Source organism: Agelaius phoeniceus, chromosome 4 (assembly GCF_051311805.1).
Source record: "Agelaius phoeniceus isolate bAgePho1 chromosome 4, bAgePho1.hap1, whole genome shotgun sequence".
NCBI lineage: Eukaryota > Metazoa > Chordata > Aves > Passeriformes > Icteridae > Agelaius > Agelaius phoeniceus.
Window position 1 is genome coordinate 48,962,467 of NC_135268.1, and position 23,716 is coordinate 48,986,182.

Sequence of the window (23,716 nt, forward strand, 5' to 3'; positions counted from 1 at the left end):
GGGTTGTTACTGCTGTGGTACAGAAGCATGAAAACCAGGCATTTTTAAAGATTAAGGCTTGATGGCAGATCCAAATAATGCAGTTCCAAACAAAGTTCAAACTGCCAAAGGCCAATTTTATATCCCCTACTTCACTGCACTTGAACATGAGCTGTGAAAGATGGATTTATAACCCAGCTGTGGTTTCCTTGAGCATTCTGACTTTGCTCCTCATGGGCCAATAGGCTGAATCAAAAATATTACTTTGAAACTACATATATGTGAAAAAATGAAAAGCGAAATATTTTATTCTTCAGACTGGGAGAAAATTAGCTGCTTTGAAAATGTTCACTGCGATAGTGTCACGTGGGATGGCAATTTCTCATCCTCTTCTATCTGTTCCTGTCTTCATGCGTTACATCTTTGCTCTCTTCCATTTTTCACTTGTTTGATCCCTTTCAACTGAGTGGGACGCTCACTACCTCTCTCTTTATTTCGTAAATTATTTCATTGCAAGTCTGGATCACCTTCGTATTTCTCCTGTTGTCGCTGTGTTTGAATTGTTTGGAGCAGACGCTCCCCCTGGTGCTGTTTTGTAGTGCACAACACAGTTCAGTCAAAGTGGGTAAGTTTCCACTTATCTAGCAAATTTCTAGGGGAATAAAGGAAATTAGTATTGAAAATAATTTTTCAAATTTGAAATTTCATCTACTCCTCATTTAAACAGCAGCTTTGAGTAATTTCTCCATAATAAAATTGAATTAATTTTCTTAAAAGCTTAATCTACTAGCAGTAGCAAACCCTAAGAAAAATGGGGAGAATTTGAAAGTTTTCAGTCTGCAAAACCTGAAGTCGGTTCTTCCCCATGTATTTCTTCTCCAAAACTCCCATGCACCACATCATTCCCACAAGGAAGGCCACATGACTGTCTGAAGAAGTTGTGCTGCAGACTGCCTTAACCAGCTTGGGTTTTTTACAAACACCTTCTATCTACCAGTTTGGACTTGTAGCTGTTTTGGTATTCTTACAGCCCAGTGTTGCACCTACATATGCATAACTGTTTGACTGTAAATTAGCCTTGTGATTTCAGTGAAATCTGCCTACAGGTATAACAGTCTGTGCAATTTTGTGACCTGCTGTGACTTGAATTCTTTCAGGTTTTCTTGTAAAAGTGATCAGAGCAATTTTGCTTCTTTGCATTCACATTCAATCAATTAAACACATGGAAAGGTCACTGCTAATGTAAAAAGCTGTTCCATAAACCTCCTCCACTGTTCTGACTAGGATTGAATTTACACTTTGATAGAGCATTAAAAAAATGAGCTCTTCAAGTAAACACTGTACAAGCAGCACGGGCTTTTGCAGTCAGTGTTTCTCCTGACTTCCTCAATTTGATTTAAAATCACAGAAGATGTGGTGCCCGTTTTAAGTCTTGAGCTTCCTCTCTTGCCATCAAGTGCAAATTTAACCTGTTCAGGGGCAAAAACCAAAGCTGCAAGACAGGCAGAATGCAAACACAGCTTAAGTGTTATGGCCTCAAAGCTTGTAAAATTAGGGGGTTCTGGTTCATTGGCCCCCTGTCCGAAGGTCGCACGGTGCACACTCTCCTCCCCAAGCGCGCCGGGCGCTCGGGACACCGGGGCTGGGACTCGAACCCGCGCTCTGGAGCGGACGAGGGCGGGTGTTTGCACGTGCGCATGCGCGCCGCCGGCGGGGCGGTCACGAGGTGGAGATGCCGCGGCTGCTGGAGAAGCTCCCGGCGGGCCGAGCTCTCGAGGTGGGCTCCGGCCGGGCCGGGTCGGGCAGGGCAGGGCAGGGCAGGCGGGTCGGCCGGCCGGCCGGGGGGAGCCGCCCTCCGGCACCTGTGGGGGAGGCAGGCCCCGCCGGCGGCGCGGGGCTCAGAGCGGGCCGCCCCTCCCTTCCCGGCAGGCCGCAGTGCAGAGGGCAGTGCTTTGGCAGGCTCGGGAGGGCACGGCGCCGGAACGCGGCTCGGGTTGTGCTGTGCGGGCCGGCAGTGCCGGTGCGCGGGGGCTGAGCCGCCCTGGGACTCGGCATCTGGGCAGGACTGAAGTTGTGCTCGGCGCTGTTCAGTCCGCTTGTAAGTCCAGGGTGAACGTGAATCACGTTGTGATTCCTGTGGCCAGACCTCGCGACTTGCCTTTAAGGCGACAAGGGAGGAGGGCTCATATTCAGGGAGTACCTGTTCGGGGCTTTTCTGAATAATGCCCGGGCTGCCGTCTGGAAGCACTGAGGCAGTCCCCAGTGGAGGGAGGTTTGATAACTGAAGTGCTTGATCAGTCTCATATTCAGTCTCAGAAGTACAGATTAACTGTGAGAGAATTATAAATTATGCATCGCATCCTTTCAGTTCCTTCATAAGGTAATTGATGGCATCTGTGGCCGTGCGTACCCGCGATACCAGGATTATGGCAATGTTTGGAGCTTGGCAGAGTGGATGGAGGTTTTAGAAGAAACTATGAGATATTTCAAAACTGCAGTTGGCAAAAATATGTCTGATGAAGAGGTAAGGGCTCATCACTGACTTGGACAGATCATGACTGGAGTGATTTGTAGTTTGTTTAATCCTAAAATATTTTTATAGTGTAGGATTTGAATGGTAGTAAATTCAGTCTAAATAGGTAGAAGGTAAGCAGCATTTAGAGATACACTGCCAAGACTTCTACAACAAAAAGTGAAATAGATGCTGGCTTTTAAATATTTTTCTAATATCACAGGATACTTGTTAAAATACTGGTTTAATCACTTAAATTGGTATTTTGAGTATCCCCAGATTAAAACTGTTTCTGTAATACTACTCATTAACAATAAAACCAGTTCACTTTCTTGTTTGATTTTCTTTATTTGTTAGTACTGCATTGAAGTGGTGTAAAATATTGACTGTATGTAAATAAATTTTGTAAAAAATCTAAGTGTGAATGGGAGGACCACGTGGTACAGGGACTGCAGTTCAGGACGTTCCTATAGGTATAAACTTTGCAAAATCTTTTATTATTAGAAATATTAATTCTCATCTCTTGCATATTGCTGGTATTTTGGCCACCTGCTAGCAGCAGGGTCAAAGAAAGGCAGCTGTGTAGCCTTGGGGACCTCCCTACATCAGTATTTCTGTTTCAGCTGAGCTGATGTATTTAGCCTCTGCCCTGGAGCTGAGAAGCTTGCAGACCTACACCTGAGTTGTTTGGGGGTGTGATGTTCTTTTGATTTCAGAGTGACATGTTAGAAGGCTGATAAAACCTCTGTTCTCTGGTGTCTTTTTTAATTTAAATGATTCTTTTTTTCTCTGTGTGTTGCTGTGGTAAACACTGACTCTTAACTACCAAAGACAGAGAGCAGCCACAAAGGGCAGTTATCAGCTTAGATATTTTAGTTATTGCAGATGGTACAGGTTAATTCTGTGCTTCATAGTGCAAGTAATCATGGTTTTAATTTTATTTTTACTTTTTAGGCTGCTCAGCAGATAGAGGAGTTAAATTCAGATTATCAAGAAGCAATCACAAAATGTCTGAAAGGTAGAAAGGAGGAAATCAGAAATGCCCTAGTAGAAAATGTACATGCAATCTCTTCTGCCCAGCTGCAGGATTTTGACTGGCAGTTAAAGGTGAGACTGTTGCTTTGATATTGTTTGAAAGAAATGTTCTACAACAGGGAAGTAACTTGGTTCAGTCCCATTAGGCCTGCTTCCTCTGCAGAGTGGTTCAGGTATTTTAGGTGTTGCAAAAGTTCGTTAATGACTGACACAAAAACACATCAAAGACTTGCCAGAAATTTGCAAATGTAAATTTTAAAACTTTGTTTTATTTTGTTTTTCCCCTCTTTTCTTTTTAAGCTGCTCAGGGAGACTTGGTGCTATTCAGGAGCACCTGAATGTTTTGTATGCTGTTATAATTTGAGGCCTGAATAAACAGTGTTTACTCTCAAAGGAAGAAGTATATGCTTAATTTTAAAATCAGCTAACTGATTCAGTCAAATAATTGACTGATAAGTTTTCTTGACTTTCTTCAAATGTTCATATTTTTGCAATGGACATTTAATAAGTAGTTTGAAATAATTTATCATTAGACCTCCTGTTTTGGTAATAAACCAGTGATACTGGTGTTGCCTAAGTTAGGATGGGGCTCTGAGGTTATGAGATCTTAAGCTTGATCAAAGACTTAAAAACATTACTTATACTGTTTATATTTTTGGTTAGACTGTGAGAGCTGTTAAACAGATTTGTAGAGCTGTTAAGTAGTTTTCCATGTTTACAAGAGTGCTCAATAGTTTCTGCAGCAAACAGCTTTGGAAATCAAAGAACAATGCCCAAAACAGACAAGTTTATGCAAGAGCAGATATGACATCATAATGTGCTTTAGATGAACTGGGCTTGATCTCTTGCTAACTGCATTTACTGGTGATGAAAATATGAACTCATGTGAACTCTTGTTTTTTGTTTGTGGCTTCTTTTAAATTTTTCATCTAGAGAATTTTTTGCGTTTCTTCCTATTTTGTGATGCAAATTTCTGGTACTATTATTTTTCTTAAAACCACTTTTTTCCCCCCTTGAGCTTGTTATGATTTTTTTTTCACTTGCCATGATTGAGCTTTACTGCATTCTGTTCTCTAAATAAAGATAGGTCTGTACAATACTAACCTATAGTACTGTCAACTGATCTTTGATTTTAATGCATTTTAAAAGCCTTGTTGATGCTAGAGTGAGCATTGTAGTCAATAAAAAAGCACAATTGGCGTGTAACCTGCCTCAGTGTTTGTCGAATAGGATATCTGACAATGTGTTTGATCAGCTGCAGAGTGTTGAAAAATGCATAAAGGTCTCCTCCTTCTCCCAACAAACCCATTCTGTAAAACCCTTCTTGTTGATTAGAAGACCCATTTGATTGTGGTGATTTCAGAATCTAAGTAATTCATTAAGAGCCATGATCAAATGTATCCTTTGTTTTCACCTAGAATACCAAAATGTGGTAGTCCAGAATTTTAACAAATTTGTTTTGGCAAGTATATATGACAAGTCTGTGAAGAGGATGGTTGGTCTTTATTCAATGTATCATTGGTATCAACAAGCAAACAAAAATCCCAATAATGGAGGAAAAAACCCTGAAAACAGCAGAGATGACTTATTTGGAGTTAAGTTTGTCATGCTGATGTTTGTTCTGGTATTACAAGTTCAATATGAAATACAGATGTGATATTATGAAAGACTAAAAATTTAATGGCTCCACCTTATACTTTATTGTTATTGTGTCAATCTGCATAGCTTGCTCTCTCCAGTGATAAGATCTCCATGCTGCAAATGCCACTCCTCAATCTTGATTTGGATGTGAGAGAAAATGGTGAAATTAAGCCAATTTCTATAGAGATGAATAAGGAAGAGTTGCAAAACCTAATAAATGCACTGGAAGCTGCTAATAAGGTAACTTTTACTGATGTAATATTTTGTTCCTGACTTGTTAGGTACTGATTTATATTAAGCAGAATTCATAGAATCATGGCATAATTTGGGTTGAAAAGGATCTGTAAAGGTTGTCTAGTCTAAGCTCACTGCAATGAGCAGGGACATTTTTTACTAGATCATGTTGCTCAGAGCCCTCTCCAGCCTGATGCAGGGGTGAGGCATCTGTGTCCAGTGTTTCACCACCCTCATTGTAAAAAATTTCTTCCTAATATCTAGACTAAATCTAATTTCTTTAATTTTATATGATTACCCCTATCCTATGCTGAAAGATTGGTGAGAACTCCCATGTTTCCCTCAGCTTCACAAAATGTCAGTGTCTGGGAGACTTATTTGGTTCATATTAAGTCCTTTAATTTCCATGGCACATGGTGAATCAGGAAGAAAGTTACAAAGATTACAGTATAGTGACCCAAGAAGAGAATTTCAAGTCAAACTATAAGGCTTCTGAGACACTGAAGGGTCTCAGATTTCTTAACAGAAAAGGCTAAGGAAAATGAGGATTTGAAGAAAATTGTGTTTGCAGGAAATTATAGCCCTTAAGAGCTTTCACAGCTTGCTTCCATATGGATTTTCTTCCCTGCAAAACTAAATAAAAATAGTATGTGAGCAATGATTCTTCCAGGACAGACTTCAGTGTTCACATGCTCTTTGTTCTGCTGGAGGGTCTGTCTGGAAGCTGTGGGATGTGTCATCTCCATACTTAGTTCTGTGGGCACACGAGGAGGAATTCACTTCAGAATTGGTCCCTTGGCTCTGCTTTGTGCTGAAGGAATCTCACTGCACCTGGACTTGCTATTCTGCTTTTTGATTGCAGGCAGCTAAAGAATAGCTTGAGTGCAGTAAAGGGTAAAGAAAGGTATTTTAAGTGATGGTTTTGTGGGATTGTAAAAGAGAGTTGAGAGGGGAATGGTGTACTGTCTAGAGGAAAGATGCTTAATCAGTTGCATATTATACTGAAACAGAAAGCAAAAGGCTTCTTTTCAAAGGTTGCTTAAATTTTGTTCTTAACCATCTTTAATCTCATTCCTTTTCTCCTTTTTGAAGGTTGTCTTACAACTGAAATGATGGAATTCAGATCAACAGTACCTTCTGGTGATGGCTCCCTAAATGATTTGGGGAAAAAATGTGTTTACTGCAAAGTGGGAAGGTTTTGGTGCTGTAAAATACTGAAGTCAGAAGACTGCTATGACCAAATGAACTACTAATGCTTCAATAAAAATAATAAATTCTTGTATCTATTTGACCAAAAATACATAAATCTAATGTACAGTTGCTTTATATAAATACTAAAGATTTATAGACATTTGGAAGATAATCACTTAAAACATGTGCCATATTTGTTTTGGTAAAACTTTGGCAGTGACTGCACAGGTGCCTGGTAAAACTAAGGCATCTTACTTGCATTTTATGTTACCTTATCTAAAGTGCCATGCTAATGAAGAATGAGAGAGTATTTGTAGCATTAATGTATTTATACTTGTAAATATGGTAAATAAACATCTGACTTTGTGTGTGTGAATAATTGTAGTAGGCTGCTTTTTCATTTATGAATCACTAAACACAATCTTTTTAGATGCTTTTAGGGAAAATCACCTTTACAAACAAAACTAGTGTAGAATGACAGAACAGTTGAGGTTAGATGTGAGCTCTGGAGGTTACCTTCATTGCTCAAACAGGGTAATGTAGAGCAGGATGTACAGGCCTGTCTCCAGATGTCTTGAGTATTTCCCAGTGATTGATGCACCACAATTTCTCTAGGCAATCTGTTCAGTGCTCAGAAGTTGCAGAAAAAGCACTCCAGCTTTATTCAGAGTAAAATTGTAGTTTTTAGTTTAGTTTTTGCATCTTAGTTGGTAGCTTTTCAATTAAAAATATTAATGTTTTCAAAAGGGGGTGCAGTGCTGGAGAGGAGCTGACCTATATAGACTATGAGAAAGATATTCCTAGCTCACTTAATACAGGAGATAATTAGTAAATTCTACTCTAAACTTTTCTGAAACCAGACAGAGTTTTGATTGTAGTATGTAACAATAGTTAAAAGCACTAACACTAGGGAAGGGTACACCAGAGGTCTTACATTTTCTACTATTTTTTAGACCACTTTTCCATACATAAAGAGCAAATTATCTGTAATGCTTACATGAATACTGATGTATGATTCTCATTGTGTGCGTATGTGTGTCTTAGGCAAGTTTTGTATAATAATAAGGAAAATTACTGATGACTTAACTTTATTCCTAGTTTCAAAATCAGGGTCTTGAGTTTATTCCACTGTATTTTGTTGTGCCACAGGTTTTCATATATGCAAAGTTTAGTACAGTAATATTAAATAATGGACTTCAGAGTACTGGTCACAAAAGAGGAGGAAAAGAAGCTCTTGTAGAAAGGCTTCTATAAAGAGGATTTTAATGGGTTTAATAGATAGGAAATCTAGTATATTGTTTCTCTCTTATTTGGCACTGATACATTTAATCAGATATACATGTTCAGTCTCAGCAACTGAAGAATGAAGAAGTGTGGAGAAGTGGGTAAAGTTGTAAAGAGGAAAGAGTGGAAGATGTATCTTAGTGAAAGGAGTGCAACCTCTAACAGATATGGCTTGATCATAGTCTCAAATCTCCATAAGCAACAAATTTCATAATGGATCAAATATAACAGATAAAGGCCTTGTATAAATGGTACAAAATTCAAACTAAAAATCAGATTGGAATTGATAATTGTTTAATTTTATTAAAAATCTGGAAAGAGTTACTACAGGTTGTCCAGCAGCATGGTAGGAGGATGCTGGTTTTTTAATTGTGAGTGTAAGGAATAAATTTACCAAGTCTCTTTATTTTACTTATAGGTATATTTGTGTTGACTATGCTTTTTCCTTTCCTCTAGATCTAGTTGCTTTATAGGTGAATATGGCCTTATGTGTTCAAATGCTCCATGTAGTATATGATGCATGTCTGAAGGTATAACTCTTGCTCATCTGATGGGCATGTATTGCTGAAAGGCTTGTCTAGAGAAAAGAGGCTTTACTTTTTGTTTCTATTGTTGCCATGCTGTTTTTTATCAAAACTCAAAAGGACTGGAAACTACTTTTATTTATAGTTGCAGATCTAATAACAGCAATTTATTTCATAAAAGTGTACTCTATTGTTTGGGATGTCGTTTGGACAGAAGAAACTTGTGTGCTGATGTATTCATATAATTTATAGATGTACTGTGAAAACTGAAAAAAAACATACCTAGAAATTCTGTACTTCAGTGAAAGATGGATATTTAAAACTAATTTTTAGTGTCTTGCTGAATGAACTTTTGTGTTGCTGCCTCTTAGTTTTCAACATCAACCGTTCAAAAATACAAAATAGTGGTATTTTCTCAATAACAAGAGGCCACAAATAATAACTTCCATTTTTATGTACAACCAGTGAAACTTCTGTTGCGGAATCTGCTACAGATTCTACTTTCAATATTTGTGACTTTTTCTTAATAGTAGACTTAAAGTGTTTACATAGCTTCATTTTAAATTCTCCAGCAACTTCTGTAATAATGGATTTCTAATTAAGGGTATGTAGTGGTGTTCAGTCTGTAGTATCATCCTATATTTCTCTGTCCTCTACTGCAGCACTGAACAGAAAAGGCTGAAAAAGTCTTTTTTCAATGGTTTTTTGCTTTAACAAGAAGACAGGTTTCTGATACTGCTGTTGTTGACAGAAATAAATGTGCAATGAGATGCTTTTTTTAATAGGTGTTAGACTTTATTGAAAAAGAGTATTTTTAATATAACCATCAAAATTAAGTTTTTAATAGGGGGCATAACAACACAGTGTGAATGGCTAGAGGGAGACAGGAGCTCCAGTTGACAAGCAGTTGAGAAGCAGGAGCTAAAACATGGCATTCTATTTGAAATGTGCATCCTGACCTTACATCTCTACAGAGCAATGATAGGCACATAATGGCCTCCAGCAGATGGCAAGGAAAAGGACCAGAAAGAATGGAGAACAGAGCTTGCTCTTTGTACTGTCTGTCAGATTTTATTTCTTTTTCTCTTTGCTCAGAGAATTAGGTACTTCTGGAACAAGCAAGGTCTCCTGTTGTGACAGATAAGGCCTTTGTGGAGACTGTACCAGACCAGATTAATGAAAAAAGCCAGAGCTTTCACAAGACCCATTGCAGTGGTGTCATCTTCAGCTACACTTAGCTGGATGCAGGTAGACATAAGCAGGTAGTAAATAGGGCAAACCTACACAGGACAAAAGCATCTGTAACAAGCTTGTGGCCAGGAGCATGTCTTGAGGAGAGTTTGTGGTGTGAGGAGCCCCACTGACAAAGAAACTTGTGCCTGTGACTAAGAATTAGGCCAAAGGTATGAGAGTTTAAAGAAGCCCAATTAGCATCAAAGAACTGAATTTTGTCCTTGCTTTTCTGCTCTGTTTGCCAATATCTGTATTTTCCTACATTCTTTCACGTGTGAGCTCTTTCTGATTAACTGGCTGCAGCATGTGGAATAGCTCTGGAGTTTGCACATCCCACCACACTAACTGGTAAGTATTGTTCCCAGGAGGTGCTGCTCCTTTGGCCCAATTCTAGACCCTGGGTTCCTGTTCTCCCAGTCCTTACCTGGCAGAGCAGCTCACTTCTGGGGCCTGCAGTGGCATGGGCAAAAAGCCCCCAAGCCAACCATCATAAAGGTGTTCAGGAAATCTCTCTGGTTTTGCAGGTACTAAGGAGAGGCCTATTGAGTATGTAATTTACACCAGAAACAAAACTTTGTACAGGAGGCTTTTTGAACCAAAAGCTAATGAAATCAGTACCTACCATATAATAGACACACTGTAGGAAGTTTTAATTTCACCACCTAAAAAGCACCTACAGAAATTCACATTGCATAAACAGACCTGCAATTTGAATCAGAAAATCAGCATATCTTGATACAAAATATAAAAAGTGAATTATAAAAATAATGTTACTTGCCCTCTGCTGGCGTTCATTGCATTTTTCTCTGTTTCACAGAACTCTTCCCTTGATTTCAGAAAAAACTTTTTTTCATATCAGCCATGTCAGCTTTGATCTTGGTATGCTAAAGGGAACCAGAACTGCATATGAGCAGCAAACTGTCAGTATGGAATTGACAATTGTTTATAAAACTGCTTTTGCAACAAAGCTATTATATATGCCAAGAAGCTGTGTTTTTAAAAGATCTAAATAAGTCTGTAGAACATTTCTGAGTTCTGAAGCAAGCCTTTCTGATGGGAAACATGTTGAGACATAATTATGCTTTCTTCTGAAAGGTGGTATTAAGAACCAGTAACACCCTATCCTGAAGTATGCACATTTTGCTATCATTTTGATTTCTGAATTAATATTTAAAATGCAGTATCAGCAGTAAAGGGATTTTTACTCTTCTAGTACTAAAGAATGCTTTCATAAGTGCATCAAGATAGTCCATAATTTTTTTTACTTTAAATCAACCTCAGTTACATTTGGTGGTATACACTCTTTCCTCTGTAAAATTTTAGTTCATACCTGCTTCAGAGCTTCTCCAGAAAGACCAAATGACTCCCACCAAAACCTAGAAAAGGAGGCAAATATCACAAATATCATTCTTTGTACTTTTTCAGGCCTGTGTGGAGAGTACTACAGAGAGAAGGCTCTGGCTATTTTTAAGCACTGGGTTACTCAGCTAGTTTAGCTAATAGAGTAATGAAAGGCACTGGAAGGTGTGGGGATTTTTATAACTGGGATTTGCCACAGTTCCACAGGGACTGCTTTGGTGATGGACTATCTGTGGGGAAGGGTTCCTAGCACCATATAGATTAAATAAATTTTTTTGATGGCTACAGTAATTTTTTTGGAGGGGGTGAAGGCAGAGGTTTCAGATCTGTCATAGTTCTATTGATATTGTTTTAAATGGGAGCCAGAGCAACGCTGGATCATCTGAGAGCTGCTATAAACTTCCTTTGTAAAAACCAGTCCTGAATTCTTTACCTATGCCAAAGTCTCATTCAGCTCTTTCTTGAAATGATGATTTGCCTGATTTGTTTCAGAAATGTTAGCTATAGTGTACAACATTCAAAGTTTCTTCTAAAAATCTAAAAAAAAATCAGGTAATATGTTGTCAGCTAGATCAAAACAGCAAATGAAGTTTCAGAGACGGGAACAAGGAGACTGGTATGTTCACAAATGAGATGGCTGATGTTCTCACCAAAAGGCATGATCTGCTAAAGGAAACCATCTTTCTTACACTTTGGCAGTGTGACTGATTTTATACTTTTGCATGAGACTGTGCAGGTACAGAGAGCCAGGGATGAGTTAAAAGAAATTGGTCAGAGATGACCTCTAACAATATGACATACTTCTGCTGCCATGTAATTATATTAGTTCCTCATTGAGATTCATACTCAAATGCAATTGGACTTTGCAATAAAAAAATGTGAAAGAGTGAGTACCAGGCCATTTCTTAGATTGGCACCAGCATGGGACAAGAAGGGATGTTTTTATAATTCTGGGAGATTCAAGATTACTTACAAAATAATTGAGAAATACACATGGCAAGGAACAAACAACACCATTAGAGTTACCTCTGCACTCCAAGGCAGCAAGTAGACCAAAGTCACCTGGTCTTCTTTTAAGAAATGGTACCTTTTTTATTCATTACTTAATTCTTTCAGCCAGTGCATATACATTTCAGCATTATTACATGCTGAAATTCATTCTTGTGTGATTCTTGCCTTGCTTGGGCTGCAGGATGATTGGCTGCCCAAGGAGGTAGGAGGAAATGCACAGTCACAGATGTGGGGAGGTCATGCTTTGTAATAGAGAACCCATTTTTAAAGTATTTTTTTACATAACAGATATAATCCAGCCTTTTTTTACTAATACTCCCAAGGACATATTAGCAATGCATCCTCAATATGTGAAAATTCATGGGAACAGGCTCCTTGGTGATAGGAAACAGCTGGTGGAATGTGGCCCTCAGCCCCTGGGTGACTTTCCTGGTGATTTATGTCAAGAAATCCTCTACTTGCAGTACAAAGGGAAGGAACATTTCCTGTAAGGGTGAACTAGGTGAACCAGCAGATATTCTGAAATTGCAACCTCTGTGCTGTTCAGTGGTAGCATAAAGAAATGTAATGTCAAAAATATTCCTGTTTCACTGAAGAGACTGGTTTTTGTGTCTATGAAGGCTGACAAGAGGGGTGATTATTGTGACGTTTGTCCTAGCTAACCTAGCTGCTTTGTTGAAACTTGTAGGAATGTAGTATCTCACATCCTTACTGTTTTTTTAGCTTTTGAACAAAAAGAAAATTATTGGTTGATATTATCAATAGATTCAAATATTGTTGGGAGACTCCCAGGTAGGCACACAAATGTACATGCTCAGGGACAGTAGAAACTCAACACCTCAGGAAACCCAGCCAAAAATGACTTCCAGTAGAAATTGCATGAGAGCTGCACAAACTGCATGGGAGTTTAGCTAAAATCTAATTAGCAACAGGACCTTACCTGTGCTGATCTTGAAGTCTGGTTCTTCAGGGTAGGGAAACTACTGAAGTACAGCTGTGAGGGAACTTAGCATTACAGCATTATTCAGCTTTATTGTATGAAGCCAGCCAAATTACTCCAACTTATTGACTATAAATGGACTCATTTTGCCATGCCATACCACTAATAACCACTGGCTTTTCCTTGCTACCAAGCTATTGCTCTCAGTGAGAAATGATTTCTTCTGCTTTTTTCTCTAGAACTTGTACATACAGTTAGTAGCTCTTGCCTCTGTATGGGATGGGTTATTAGTCCCTGCTGCCAAACTTTGCACCAAGAGTTGGCAGCTGTTTGCTGACTCAGGTGGGGGTGGTGGCTTCCAGCTCTTGATGCAGACAGGCCTTGGTGTGTGCTGCTCAAAATGTCCCGTGGGGCTGGGATTTGGATAGGTATGTGTTCAGAAGGCTACATCCTCCTATTTTGGGACATGCTGTTCTTAAGGAGTTTTGCATGTGCCCTGCTCTTGTTTTGTTAATGGCTTTTACTCTGCTCCATTTTTTAAATTTTTTTTTCTTGGAACTGTACAATGTAACTGATTTTAGTCCATGTACCTATCAACTGTGCCAGGAGTATCTGGCTGAACCATAAACTAGAAAAATATATGTATGGATATGTTAGGGGCCTGCAAAAGAAATGCTGAAGATCAGTAAAGCTGATCTTTGCCCTTGTAATCCAAAACAAAGGATCCTTTTTTTTTAACCTAAAGACTTTTTGAAGTTATGTTAGATGTTGGCTCTTCTAAAATGTTCACTGCAGCTGTAAGGAGAGGTTGCAGTATCTCTTCACCACTGGATCAGCTGGGCTTAATTACTTACCTGAGGTCTGTCTGCGAATGTCTTTTGGAAATCTGGTAATGCAAAACATGAATCATTGATGGTTGTATTTTATACTACAAATCTGCAGAATTCATTCCTTTCTTTGAATTAATTTTTGTGTATAAGCATGAAGCAAGCAAATTCAATGGCTCATGGACTTACTCTGTTAAGTCTCATGCCAGTTCAAAGAATTCAAAACTATTTAATGGATATGTGTTTGCAATGGACAGCACATATGGTCCTACTGCTGTCTCCCTCCTGGTGCTATTTTTTGCAGTTTTGTAAAGTTCAGTTTGCAAGACTTCCTTAATTTAATTTATTTTATATATATTATAGCCTGTTTAATATAGGTAGAAGATGAGTGATCTGTTGCTCCTCAGCTGCATGGACATTGCCTGTGGCTCCGTGGCTGGAGCTGTGTCAGGCAATAGGCAGCCAGGTTTGAAGAGGCAGCTCCTCAGGAGGAGTGCACCTGCATTGCCAGTGTGCTGTAAGGCTCAGCTGCATCTCCTGAGTGGAATAAAGAAATCTGAAGGAAACTGTGTGCAGAAATTTCCTCAGATCTGTTCCCAGACATCTACAACTTTTGGGAGAATGTTGCAATTACCAGAAAACACAGAAAACCTGGTGTTAAGAAAAATCTTGGCCTGGGGTATCCCATAGAGTTGCTTCAAGGAATCAACATGTGTTTGTTTTCTACTTTTTAATACAAAATTACATATGGCACAACTGTTCTCATAAATAATGACTTTGCTTCTGTTATTGTGGAAATAACAGAATTCCATTAAGATCAAATCAGCTGATTACTTGCTTGGATACTCAGTGGGATTTCTCTCTGCTACCCTTTTTTCTTTTGAAGATCTCTGTCTATGAAAATGTTATTTGACTTCTCCTTGAGTGATACTTCTCAAACACACTATGGAAATACTTTCCAGTAAAGCTATTAAGTTTGAAGTGAAACATGGTGCAATAGTTATAATTCTTTAGACTGTAATTTCTTCACATTTCTCTACACTCTGAATGGTGAAAGACAGTGACATAGGCACTACTAGTAGTTTGACTGTGTTGTTTGGAAGCATGCTGCTGTGAGCTGCCAATATGTGATAAGAAATACAGTGGGACAAATTTCCACTTAGAAAAAATAAATTTGGCACTGAAAGGTTATGGGTGATACATAAACTTTGTAAAAATCAAGGTAGAGCAATTTTTCTCAAGATGCCCCTTAAGAGCTGATCTGTACTGTTCTGATCTAAATGTGGCAACCCTGGATTTGTGTTGGGTTGTTTTTTTGTTTTTTGTTTTTTGTTTTTTTTAAAGCTTAAATCTAGAAGTGTTCCATGGTGGAGAATCTTACGTTGAACATGGAACATTATAGCTACCTGCAGTTCTTCAGAATTAATGAAATTGAGAAGGAAAAGAAACAAGTCTAATTATGTTAGTCTGTGGTAACATTATTGCATAACTTAGTGGACATAATACAGCCAGTAAACAACATTAAAAAGAATAAACATGATGGGAAAGACCACTCTGGACCACTTGTCTATCAGGTTAACATCAGTCAGGTCAGGGATTTTGACTTTGATCTGGGATGCCCTCCTGCGTAAGTGTCCTTTTTTATGGAGCCTGTGCCTGTCCAGAGCACTCCTGCTGTAGAGGTCTCTGCTGGAAGTGGCTCTTCTGTGCTGCAGGTTGGCGCTGTCGTACGTGTGCGTGGTGGCTCGGGGCCCATGGAAGATGGTGCAAATGTTATTTCGTAGCTCAAGAGGTTCCAGAAGCATGTTTCCATGGGCATCGACCTGTGTCAAGGAAGGAATGGGGATTAGACAAGCTCCTCAGCCAGCCCAAGGTGTTTCCCAGATGGACCTGGTGGCTCTAGTGTCAGGGTGCTCCTGGGGCTGCAGTGTCAGTCCCGTCTGGTACAGCATTCACAAAGGTGCAAAGACACTGAATACGCTTTCCTGACTGGTGTGAAATTAGCTATTCAACATCTAAGCACCTTCCATCCTGACTCGGCTCCTTGGTCTTGTAATTCAGTTAATTGTCTCATTCTCTGTGAAATAAGACTTTTGTAACTTTATCTTTTACTTGGACCATGGTCTTTTTGAAATACTGATCTTCAAAATCTGGTGACTGGCACCTGAAGCTTTCACACACTCAAGATGAAAAGAAAATGCTGCTGTCTCTGCCCATTTTAAACAGTTTTTAACTGGTTTAGTGCTGCAGGTTAGTTTCTAAAACTTTTTTAACAATGGGTTCATCATATGAAGAGCATGTAGATACATGATACACATGTATTTTATCAGTTATTATAAAATACTCGTGATGAGAATTGATTTTGGGCAATTATTACAGGGATGAAACCATAGCACATTAACTTGTTCATGTGCAGATAGAATAATCCATTTTATTCAATGAAAACTTACATTCAGTTGCATTTTTATGTGTTAGTGTCAGAAGCAGCTGTTTCAAATATGTTTGTCCCTTTATTTGTACTATTAATCAAAGCACTGTTTTAAATACCCGAGCAAAGGACTGGAAACTGCAACCAGTATGTACATGTCTGGCACAAACAATTATATATATATATAAATATTAAATATTTTTGTATCATTGTATGAGTATTATTAACCATGAATTGCTGCATTGCTGTGAAATGTTCTCCTTTTCACAAATCTTTCATTTTCTACACATTTGTAGTAAAACCTCTTTTGAAATTTTTTTGTGGTATTTCCAGGTTAACTTCTGATTTCTCCACCAAGACTTAATAGATGTTTCAAATTCACAGATGTTTAAACATTCACCATGGCTCATATGAGAGAAATATACTTCATAACACTGGCCTCTTAAATGAAACTTCAAGGTCTTCACCTTGAGGCTTGAATATTACTGTTGTTTTTGGTAAATTGTGGTGTTGGACCTATCCCAAATTTATAACAAACTCGATCGTGTCTGTGGATGCCTTTATATCAGCGAATAAGGTATTAATTATAGAAAATATCTAGTCTTGTGAGGCACCATTGAAATGCAGTGCTTTGTTTACACTCTGAGCTTTACATTTTTAGTAAGACATAGCAGACCTAGAAAATTATATAATAATTACAGCAGATTTGAAGTATGTGCAAGAAGAAATTCCAAACAAAACACACAGGGAAACCTAGTTTTTGTGAGTTGCTGCAAAGGAAAGATGGGACCAAAGAAAGTTTCAGTTCCACCTGGCAATGTGGAAGATGTTCTTTCCCATCACAAGAAGAAATCTTTACATCATTACTGACAGCATATTTGCACTGTGCCAGACTAAACACTTACTAACTGAAAGAAAAGCAGTGAAGGGAGTATTTATACAAAAGCCACACAAGAGAACTGTGGGGTAAAAAAGCCTTCTAAGTGAAGCAATAAGGCATCACAGGTAGAAAATGCACTATTCTGGTTTAGAAATTGATTGACGACAAATGTGCTGAAATGAGAATTCAGTGGTAACACCCCAGTTCCTACCACTGTTTTGGTGGGAAAAGCTCACATGTTCTGGGTTAGAAAGGTCAGCTTGTCACAAATCAGCATGGTGTTTCAAATGTTTGCTTGAGATATGGGCTGTATATTCATACTTAGGTCAGTTCTTTAAATTTAAGAAGAAGGAAAATTTAAGCTAGGGTCTTCTACTCTTCAGAGGACTGCCATAACTATGGGACTATTCATTTACTCTGAAGATCTGACATTTTTTCTGTGTAATCAGATACTATCACTGGCAATCCTTGAACCTTAACCTGTCCCCATTTTTTATTAATAAATAGTGATATTCCATAAGCTGTTAATGTGAGTCCTTCCCAGGTGCTGGCTGTTGCTGGCAGTGGGTAACATAAATAAAGAGGAAGACCCACTAAGGGGTCATAAACTGGGAAGACCTGATGAGGGGTCTCTCTCGGGCTGTCCCTGTCAGTGACATCTCAGTTTGACAAATGAACAAGGAGATATAAACAGTCTTTATGCTTTATTCATAGAAACAGAAAGATTGTTTACTACAAATTAATAGTTTTTGTATATTAAAAATAAAAATGGCATAAATTGTGAAGGTGGAGAGACTTTATTTCCATCTTCTTCAGTCTTTAGAGTATGGAACAGCCACATATGAAACAGCAGTTCTGTTTCATTTTTCATCTGGTCTTCTCTATACTGTTCATATTGTTTGCTGAGTGTTGCTCAAGCATCTAAAGCTTGTGTTATCTGGTGGAGGAATTTGAACTCTTTTAGTCTTTGGAGCTGTATGTCAGATGAGAATGATCAATATCTTCACCTGGCACAAAGAGATGAAGCACTGTTACATATCTTCTAATAGTTACAAGTGCCTGTATGGATAAGTGGTGTGGGTCAAGAATAAAAGGGAAAAATGTCCCATACTTACAACTGTACTTCTTTTATGCTCAAAAAACAACTTTCCCCTGCTCTGGTGCAGGCATCATAATACCAGTGAAAAATCTCAAAAAATGATGGAGAGGGGCTGGGAGCTGTTTCACTGGAGGTAACAGAACCTTGCTGTGTCCCCCACTGTTCTGGTCATGTGCACTCTTCCTGCCAAAGACAGAAATACAACTGTTGGAAATTAGCATTTCTATGCTGAGTAAAATTAATGTTCACAATGTCTCACCTCAGTATGTGGAACACAAAATTCACCAATATGCATTCACATGTGTGTGTTTATGTATATGTGTGCCTATATACGTATTTACAATCACAACCCTGCACTGTACAGGCAGAAAGCAGTCTGTTCACTCAAAGGACTCTCAGTCTCAGAATGGGATTGCTGTCTGAAGTGTGAGCATTTAGAAATCCTGGTTCAAAACATGTATGACTTCCTTTTTCTATCAGAAAAATGATGGTGTATGCAATGGTGGTGCTTTAAAAACTTTCCATCCCATTCTGAGTACCAATCCCAGTGTAATCTTTGCTGCATAACATTTAGACAAAAGCTTTTAGTTATGAGTTGTGGCATTTTGTTAGTTAAATGAACTCTCCAAATATGTAGGAGAAGAACTTACCTGCACTCTTATCCTTTACTCAGTTCAGTGCACTGGGGCACATGTAGCCAAGGCTGACCTCTGAAGAAGTCTTGATTTCCTCTTCATCATGAATCCTTGCTGTGAGGCTTCTCACCTAGGCTGGGTTATCTCAGGAGCTGTTGAGGTAGCTGGTCAGAATTTGTGGGTTATGTTGTTTTTTCCCCTTCCTTATTTTCCATAGAAATGGATAGACAGCGTCTGTGCACAACAATCCACACTGGAGTGGCTTATCTGCTGTGCGCTGTGGAAGACAGTACTTGGTGGGGTCTTGGAGGCTGCTGATTGCCTGAACTGAATTTGTGCCCTACTGTAATAAAGTATCTCCTACACAGTGGGAGAAGGCAAAGAACTTTAAATGGGCTGATGAGTTCACTGAGACTGAGGATATGATGGCTTTGTTAATGAGGCATAGCTGTAGTGGTGGGACACCAAACACACAGCTCTAGAATTAATAAGACATCACAGAGTTTCTGAAATGCACTTCCTGATGTGTATGTGACACTGTAGCCTTCTATCAAGATGAAATCTTACTTCTTAGAGGTTTATGTGTTGGTCTCATTCTTCAGACTGAACAGAGGGCATGAATACAGTTTTGTTCAAATGTTTTCACCTCAGGCCACAGCAGTAAAGAAGTTTATAGGACAGCCTGGGCAAAATCTCATTAATACCTGGATGTAATATATTGTAAGGAAAGCACAGAAAGGAAGAAAATTTTTGGCTTGTTAGGATATGTATTTTCCTCTGCATCAGACTGGGCCAAATACACCTGAGGCTTCAAAGGGTTTGTTTCTGAAAAGCTGGGGAAAAGTGAAATAGGTTTATGATATTTGCAAGTGCTCAGTGACATTTTGCAAAATTAAACTCATCCTCATTAAAAAAAATGTCCATAGTATTACTTTCTGTAAGTTTTCTGGCCTGTTTTTTAAAGAGGGGGTAATTGTGGTATGCCTGAATTTAGCTGAGGGAAAAATCCTGACATCTGTGAAAGCTGTTATAACCTAGCAGCAGCATCCTTGTGTTCCTCAATGGTCAGTGCTACAGGCTTCATTCAGGGCTCACTGAAGCAACCAAGCTTGTCTATGCTTTTTATTTTTGGTGAAGTTTCTGTATGTAAAGAGGAACTTTAAACATTTCTTCTATACCACCTTCTAAAGCAAAAAAAGATACAGCTGAAGTGATAAATATTTAACTTCCTTGTACCCCTTGTACTTCTTCTGCAAGAAATATGAAGAAGAAAGAAATACATGTCCTAAATATTCATTGGCATTTTCTTACTCTGTTTCCAGTTGAAGATGGAACAGACCATATTTTGCTGTGAACTCCTTAAAATACAATTTTTCTCTATGCAATCTTAAATGCTTTTTTTCTAATTTTGCATTGCTTTTGCACATGTGTTCCACCTGTATTTATCTCTATCATCATATAAATGAACATTTTTACAGTAAAAGTGATGTTTGACAAGATAGCTTGAACATTTTACCTGGACTCTATTTGTTTCCAGTCTGCTCTTCTCTCCTGTAGCATGTCCTGCTCTGCCTGCTGTCTTTTTTTGACGTTGAGGTCCTTTCCCAAAGAATATGTAGTTTACAAAGGCATATTCCAGCAAGGCCAGGAACACAAACACAAAGCATCCCATCAGGTAAATATCTATTGCCTTGACATAGGGAATCTTTGGCAAGGTCTCCCTGAGGTGGGTGCTGATGGTGGTCATGGTCAGCACAGTTGTGATTCCTTGCAAAGGGAAGAAATAGACATTGACTAATGAGACAAGGAAGGAAATCTGAGCACAAAAGACATAATGGCAGCATTGCACTTCTCATGCAGATGGGTTAATTATGTGATCAGCTTCTTAGCAGCCAAAGGAATGTGTTTTGCAGAACTGGAAAGGAACATGTCCTTGCTGGAACTGGAACAAGTCTGCTGATAGCACCTTCCTTGGCTTTTCATGAAATGGAGGATGAATGAAATAACCTTTAATAGCCCAGGCTATGTTGGAACTTCTTGCCTTATTTTTTGCAATAACTGTGCTAGGGAATGTGGTGTTAGCTGACCTGGATAGCAAAAGTTGATTGCTGCTCTTTCTATGTGAGAAAATGCTTCTTACTTCATTTACAGCAGTAGCTCTGTTTGACCCTATAGGTGTCTTGCATTGCTGTGGGGATCTGCAGTAAGTATCTAGCATTTGATTTAAATTGGAGGATTGAAAGGAGGAAGGGAAGCCTTTTGATAAAGTGATGGTTTTTGGTGAAGAGAAGATTAATACATATGCTTGTACCAAAACAACTTCTCCTGTTAACTAGATGCTTGCAAGTAAAGCATTTCCATCTCATTGTGTTATCCACCACTGAATGATTTTTTTTCTCATATGTGTTTTTTCTTTCAGCTGGCTGAAACTACTTTTTAGTCTGCTTTAATCACAGATCATTAGTGCATGTAGATAATAGCTCTAGGCACAGGTGTAACAAGTTTAATTTTCAGGGAGATGGGACAAAATGTTTTTTTGGCAATAGAGCTGAAAAACATATATGCCTTAAAGCACAGATAGTGCAGAAGATTGTTATGGAAAGATTCATTGTTATGGAAAATTGTAGGAAGGAAGGTGGTAGGGGAAAGAACCAACTACAGTAAACCAGATTTATTTGGTGTAAGCTGGTCTGTCTCCACTGATGTCAGCAGGATCTTGTGTATTCCTACCAGTCACAGATCTGGCCTGAGAGAACACTTTTGAACATCAACAGGGATTGTTCATGCAGCACAGTGTAGATACCCTTAGACACCTGAATTAGACTTCCACGCTCCAGTTTGGAAGCAAGATGCTTTTGGCCTGATCCAAAGACCATTATGACAACAGGAAGTCTGTCAGAATCCCAGCCTAAGTGTGGAGCAAGAGCTTCAGATGTAGGCAAGGTCACACCTGCCTGCCTTCCTGACAAGCCTGTGCTGCTTGTGTAAGATCACAATTAATGATGCTACAACCAGCAGAATGGATTTGGTGCCACTGTTTTAAAAGGCAGCAAGTGCCCACATCATTCAGTCATTTTGAGAAGAAGTTACCTAGAGCAACTCTGGCTGCAGAGGCATCGTAATTGATCCAAAAAGACACCCATGACAGAATTGTGATCAGTGTGGAAGGCATGTAGGTTTGCAAAATGAAGTATCCAATATTTCTTTTAAGCCGGAAGCTAAGTGATAGCCGAGGATATGCTCCTGGAAGAAAGAAGTCATATAATGACTAATTATGACTCACAAAAGGTAGGCACTGATATTTCTGGGTTGGAGGAAGAGGGGACAACTTTTTTTAACTTGTCAGTGCTTACCTGTTGTAAATTCCACTCTCTTTGATACCATCTTGTAATCCACAATAGAAAATTGTGGGAGCTCGATGTTATTAACTCCTGTCACTGCTGACTCTCCTCCATTCCAGTAAAATTCAATATCATCAGTAGTGTATCCATCTGAAACAGAGGCACAATTTGATTATTTACTTTTCTTTTTGGTTTATTACTTTGCTTAAATAGTTGCAGTTCAAGTGGAAGGAGCTGCTGTTAAACAGGAATTCAGCCTTCTGTTTTGTGACATTCCTGTTACACAGAAGCCTTCTCTGTGCCCTGAGGAAGATTCTAGATGTAGAAGAGGAGAAGACAAAAAACAAGGACAGAATTAATCCTTAAAGTTTGTTTTTTAGCTAGCTCTAATACTACTACTTTTCAGTCAGGCTTGATCTGCTCAGTTTGCCAACGGACAGACACATAATCAGCAAAACTTTTAAACGCTCTTTGGAGGAGCTCTGACAGTAAAAACAGGTTCAGTCCCCAGATTTTAATTTGGTTTCCTATGCAGGATGTGACAAAATACACAGCTGAGAGCCAATGGAGACAAAGATGATTCTAGAAGAATTAAGGTGCCTGTAGTGTCACCTGACAATGTCTGTCAGAGCTGTAGGTAACCCTTTGATATTCATGAAGAATTTTATATTTTAATTAGACCATGCCATCTTTGATCTTCTGTTATCACAGAACTATTTCTTTTTTACTCCAAAACTAGCACCTTTCTTCTGTTTCCTTTTAACAGTGATGTTGATTATTTATAATGTAATTAAAAATTAATTTGCTATTATATCACTGGAAATGTTAACATTATTGTTACCATTTTCAGGAATATTTTGATTGAACTCATAAGTGACTGAGTTTCAAAAAAATCTCGCAATTGACAACATTTTTGAACTAATATTTAAACTGGTTCCACTTTATTGCATTTTTCTACTTTCCCCAGATATCTACCAGAGGAGAGAACATTTCATCTATTTTTAAATTTTTCCTTCAGGTGTTAGATTTAATCAGGTTCAAATCATATAACACAGATCAAATAAAAACATGTGTTTGAACTCAAACCTTTAGAAAACTTGACAGTACTTTAGCCAGTGAACCAACTGTAGCCTTGAAGCCTCCACAGAGTTAGGAGGAGTTAGGAGGAACCTATCCTTTCATATGCACAGGTATCATATGCAATATCAAGCTAAGGAAATGAGTCTTGAGATGTCTTTTCCTGTGATGGTGCCTGGTAATAGCCTCATCCCTGGAAGGCTGACCACATGCAGAACAGATCCATGGTTTCCCTGGTGACAGTCAGAGAAGCTCCAGAGATTGCTTGGAAAGTCTGCAGCTACTGAACAGCTATCTTTTGATGCAAACACACAATGATGGGCTGAACAAGGTTAAACGTTCACAAATTTTATTTCTGAACTGTCAGTGCCATGGTGTTCTAACTATCAGAATTGCCCTGAAAACCACACTAACTTATGTAATACGGATTGCTGCTGCAAGCTTAAAACTGGGTTTCCCATTACTTATGCTATTTTATTTTTGCTT

At 38.7% G+C, this 23,716-nt stretch overlaps 2 protein-coding genes across 7 annotated transcripts in view; one reads left to right on the plus strand and one right to left on the minus strand.

Annotated features, from left to right (window-relative positions):
• Positions 1 to 23,716, minus strand: part of GABRB1 (gamma-aminobutyric acid type A receptor subunit beta1) — a 127,281-nt gene that overhangs the window by 8,632 nt on the left and 94,933 nt on the right. Inside the window, exons 6-10 of one of the 5 annotated variants that reach the window (XR_013182123.1) lie at positions 22,166 to 22,303; positions 21,903 to 22,055; positions 18,828 to 20,579; positions 18,194 to 18,360; positions 17,766 to 18,085 (exon numbers count right to left, since the gene is read on the minus strand). Coding sequence is in view for 2 of the 5 variants with exons in the window: in XM_054633715.2 (XP_054489690.2) it covers positions 15,261 to 15,593; positions 20,329 to 20,579; positions 21,903 to 22,055; positions 22,166 to 22,303 (875 nt within the window). In the remaining 3 variants the exon portion in view is untranslated. Of the gene's footprint in view, positions 1 to 15,077; positions 15,594 to 17,765; positions 18,086 to 18,193; positions 20,580 to 21,902; positions 22,056 to 22,165; positions 22,304 to 23,716 lie in introns of those variants that run through there. The other 4 variants (XR_013182125.1, XM_054633715.2, XR_013182122.1 and 1 more) reach the window with 4 other exon arrangements.
• Positions 1,664 to 6,964, plus strand: COMMD8 (COMM domain containing 8). Of its 2 annotated transcripts, XM_054633425.2 has the most exons (5): positions 1,664 to 1,756; positions 2,348 to 2,503; positions 3,446 to 3,598; positions 5,252 to 5,407; positions 6,494 to 6,964. In XM_054633425.2, exons 1-5 carry the CDS (start codon positions 1,712 to 1,714, stop codon positions 6,512 to 6,514), a joined length of 531 nt encoding a protein of 176 aa, XP_054489400.2. In that variant the 5' UTR covers positions 1,664 to 1,711; the 3' UTR covers positions 6,515 to 6,964. The 2 variants fall into 2 exon arrangements, with proteins under 2 accessions (XP_054489400.2, XP_054489399.2); XM_054633424.2 differs by lacking the exon at positions 6,494 to 6,964 and having other exon boundaries at positions 5,252 to 5,455.

Coding starts and splice junctions, on each gene's coding strand:
- COMMD8 (XM_054633424.2), top strand. CDS start 1,712: ATGCCGCGGCTGCTGGAGAAGCTCCCGGCGGGCCGAGCTCTCGAG. Junction 2,504..3,445: donor AAAATATGTCTGATGAAGAG/GTAAGGGCTCAT, acceptor TTTACTTTTTAG/GCTGCTCAGCAGATAGAGGA. Junction 3,599..5,251: donor ATTTTGACTGGCAGTTAAAG/GTGAGACTGTTG, acceptor CAATCTGCATAG/CTTGCTCTCTCCAGTGATAA.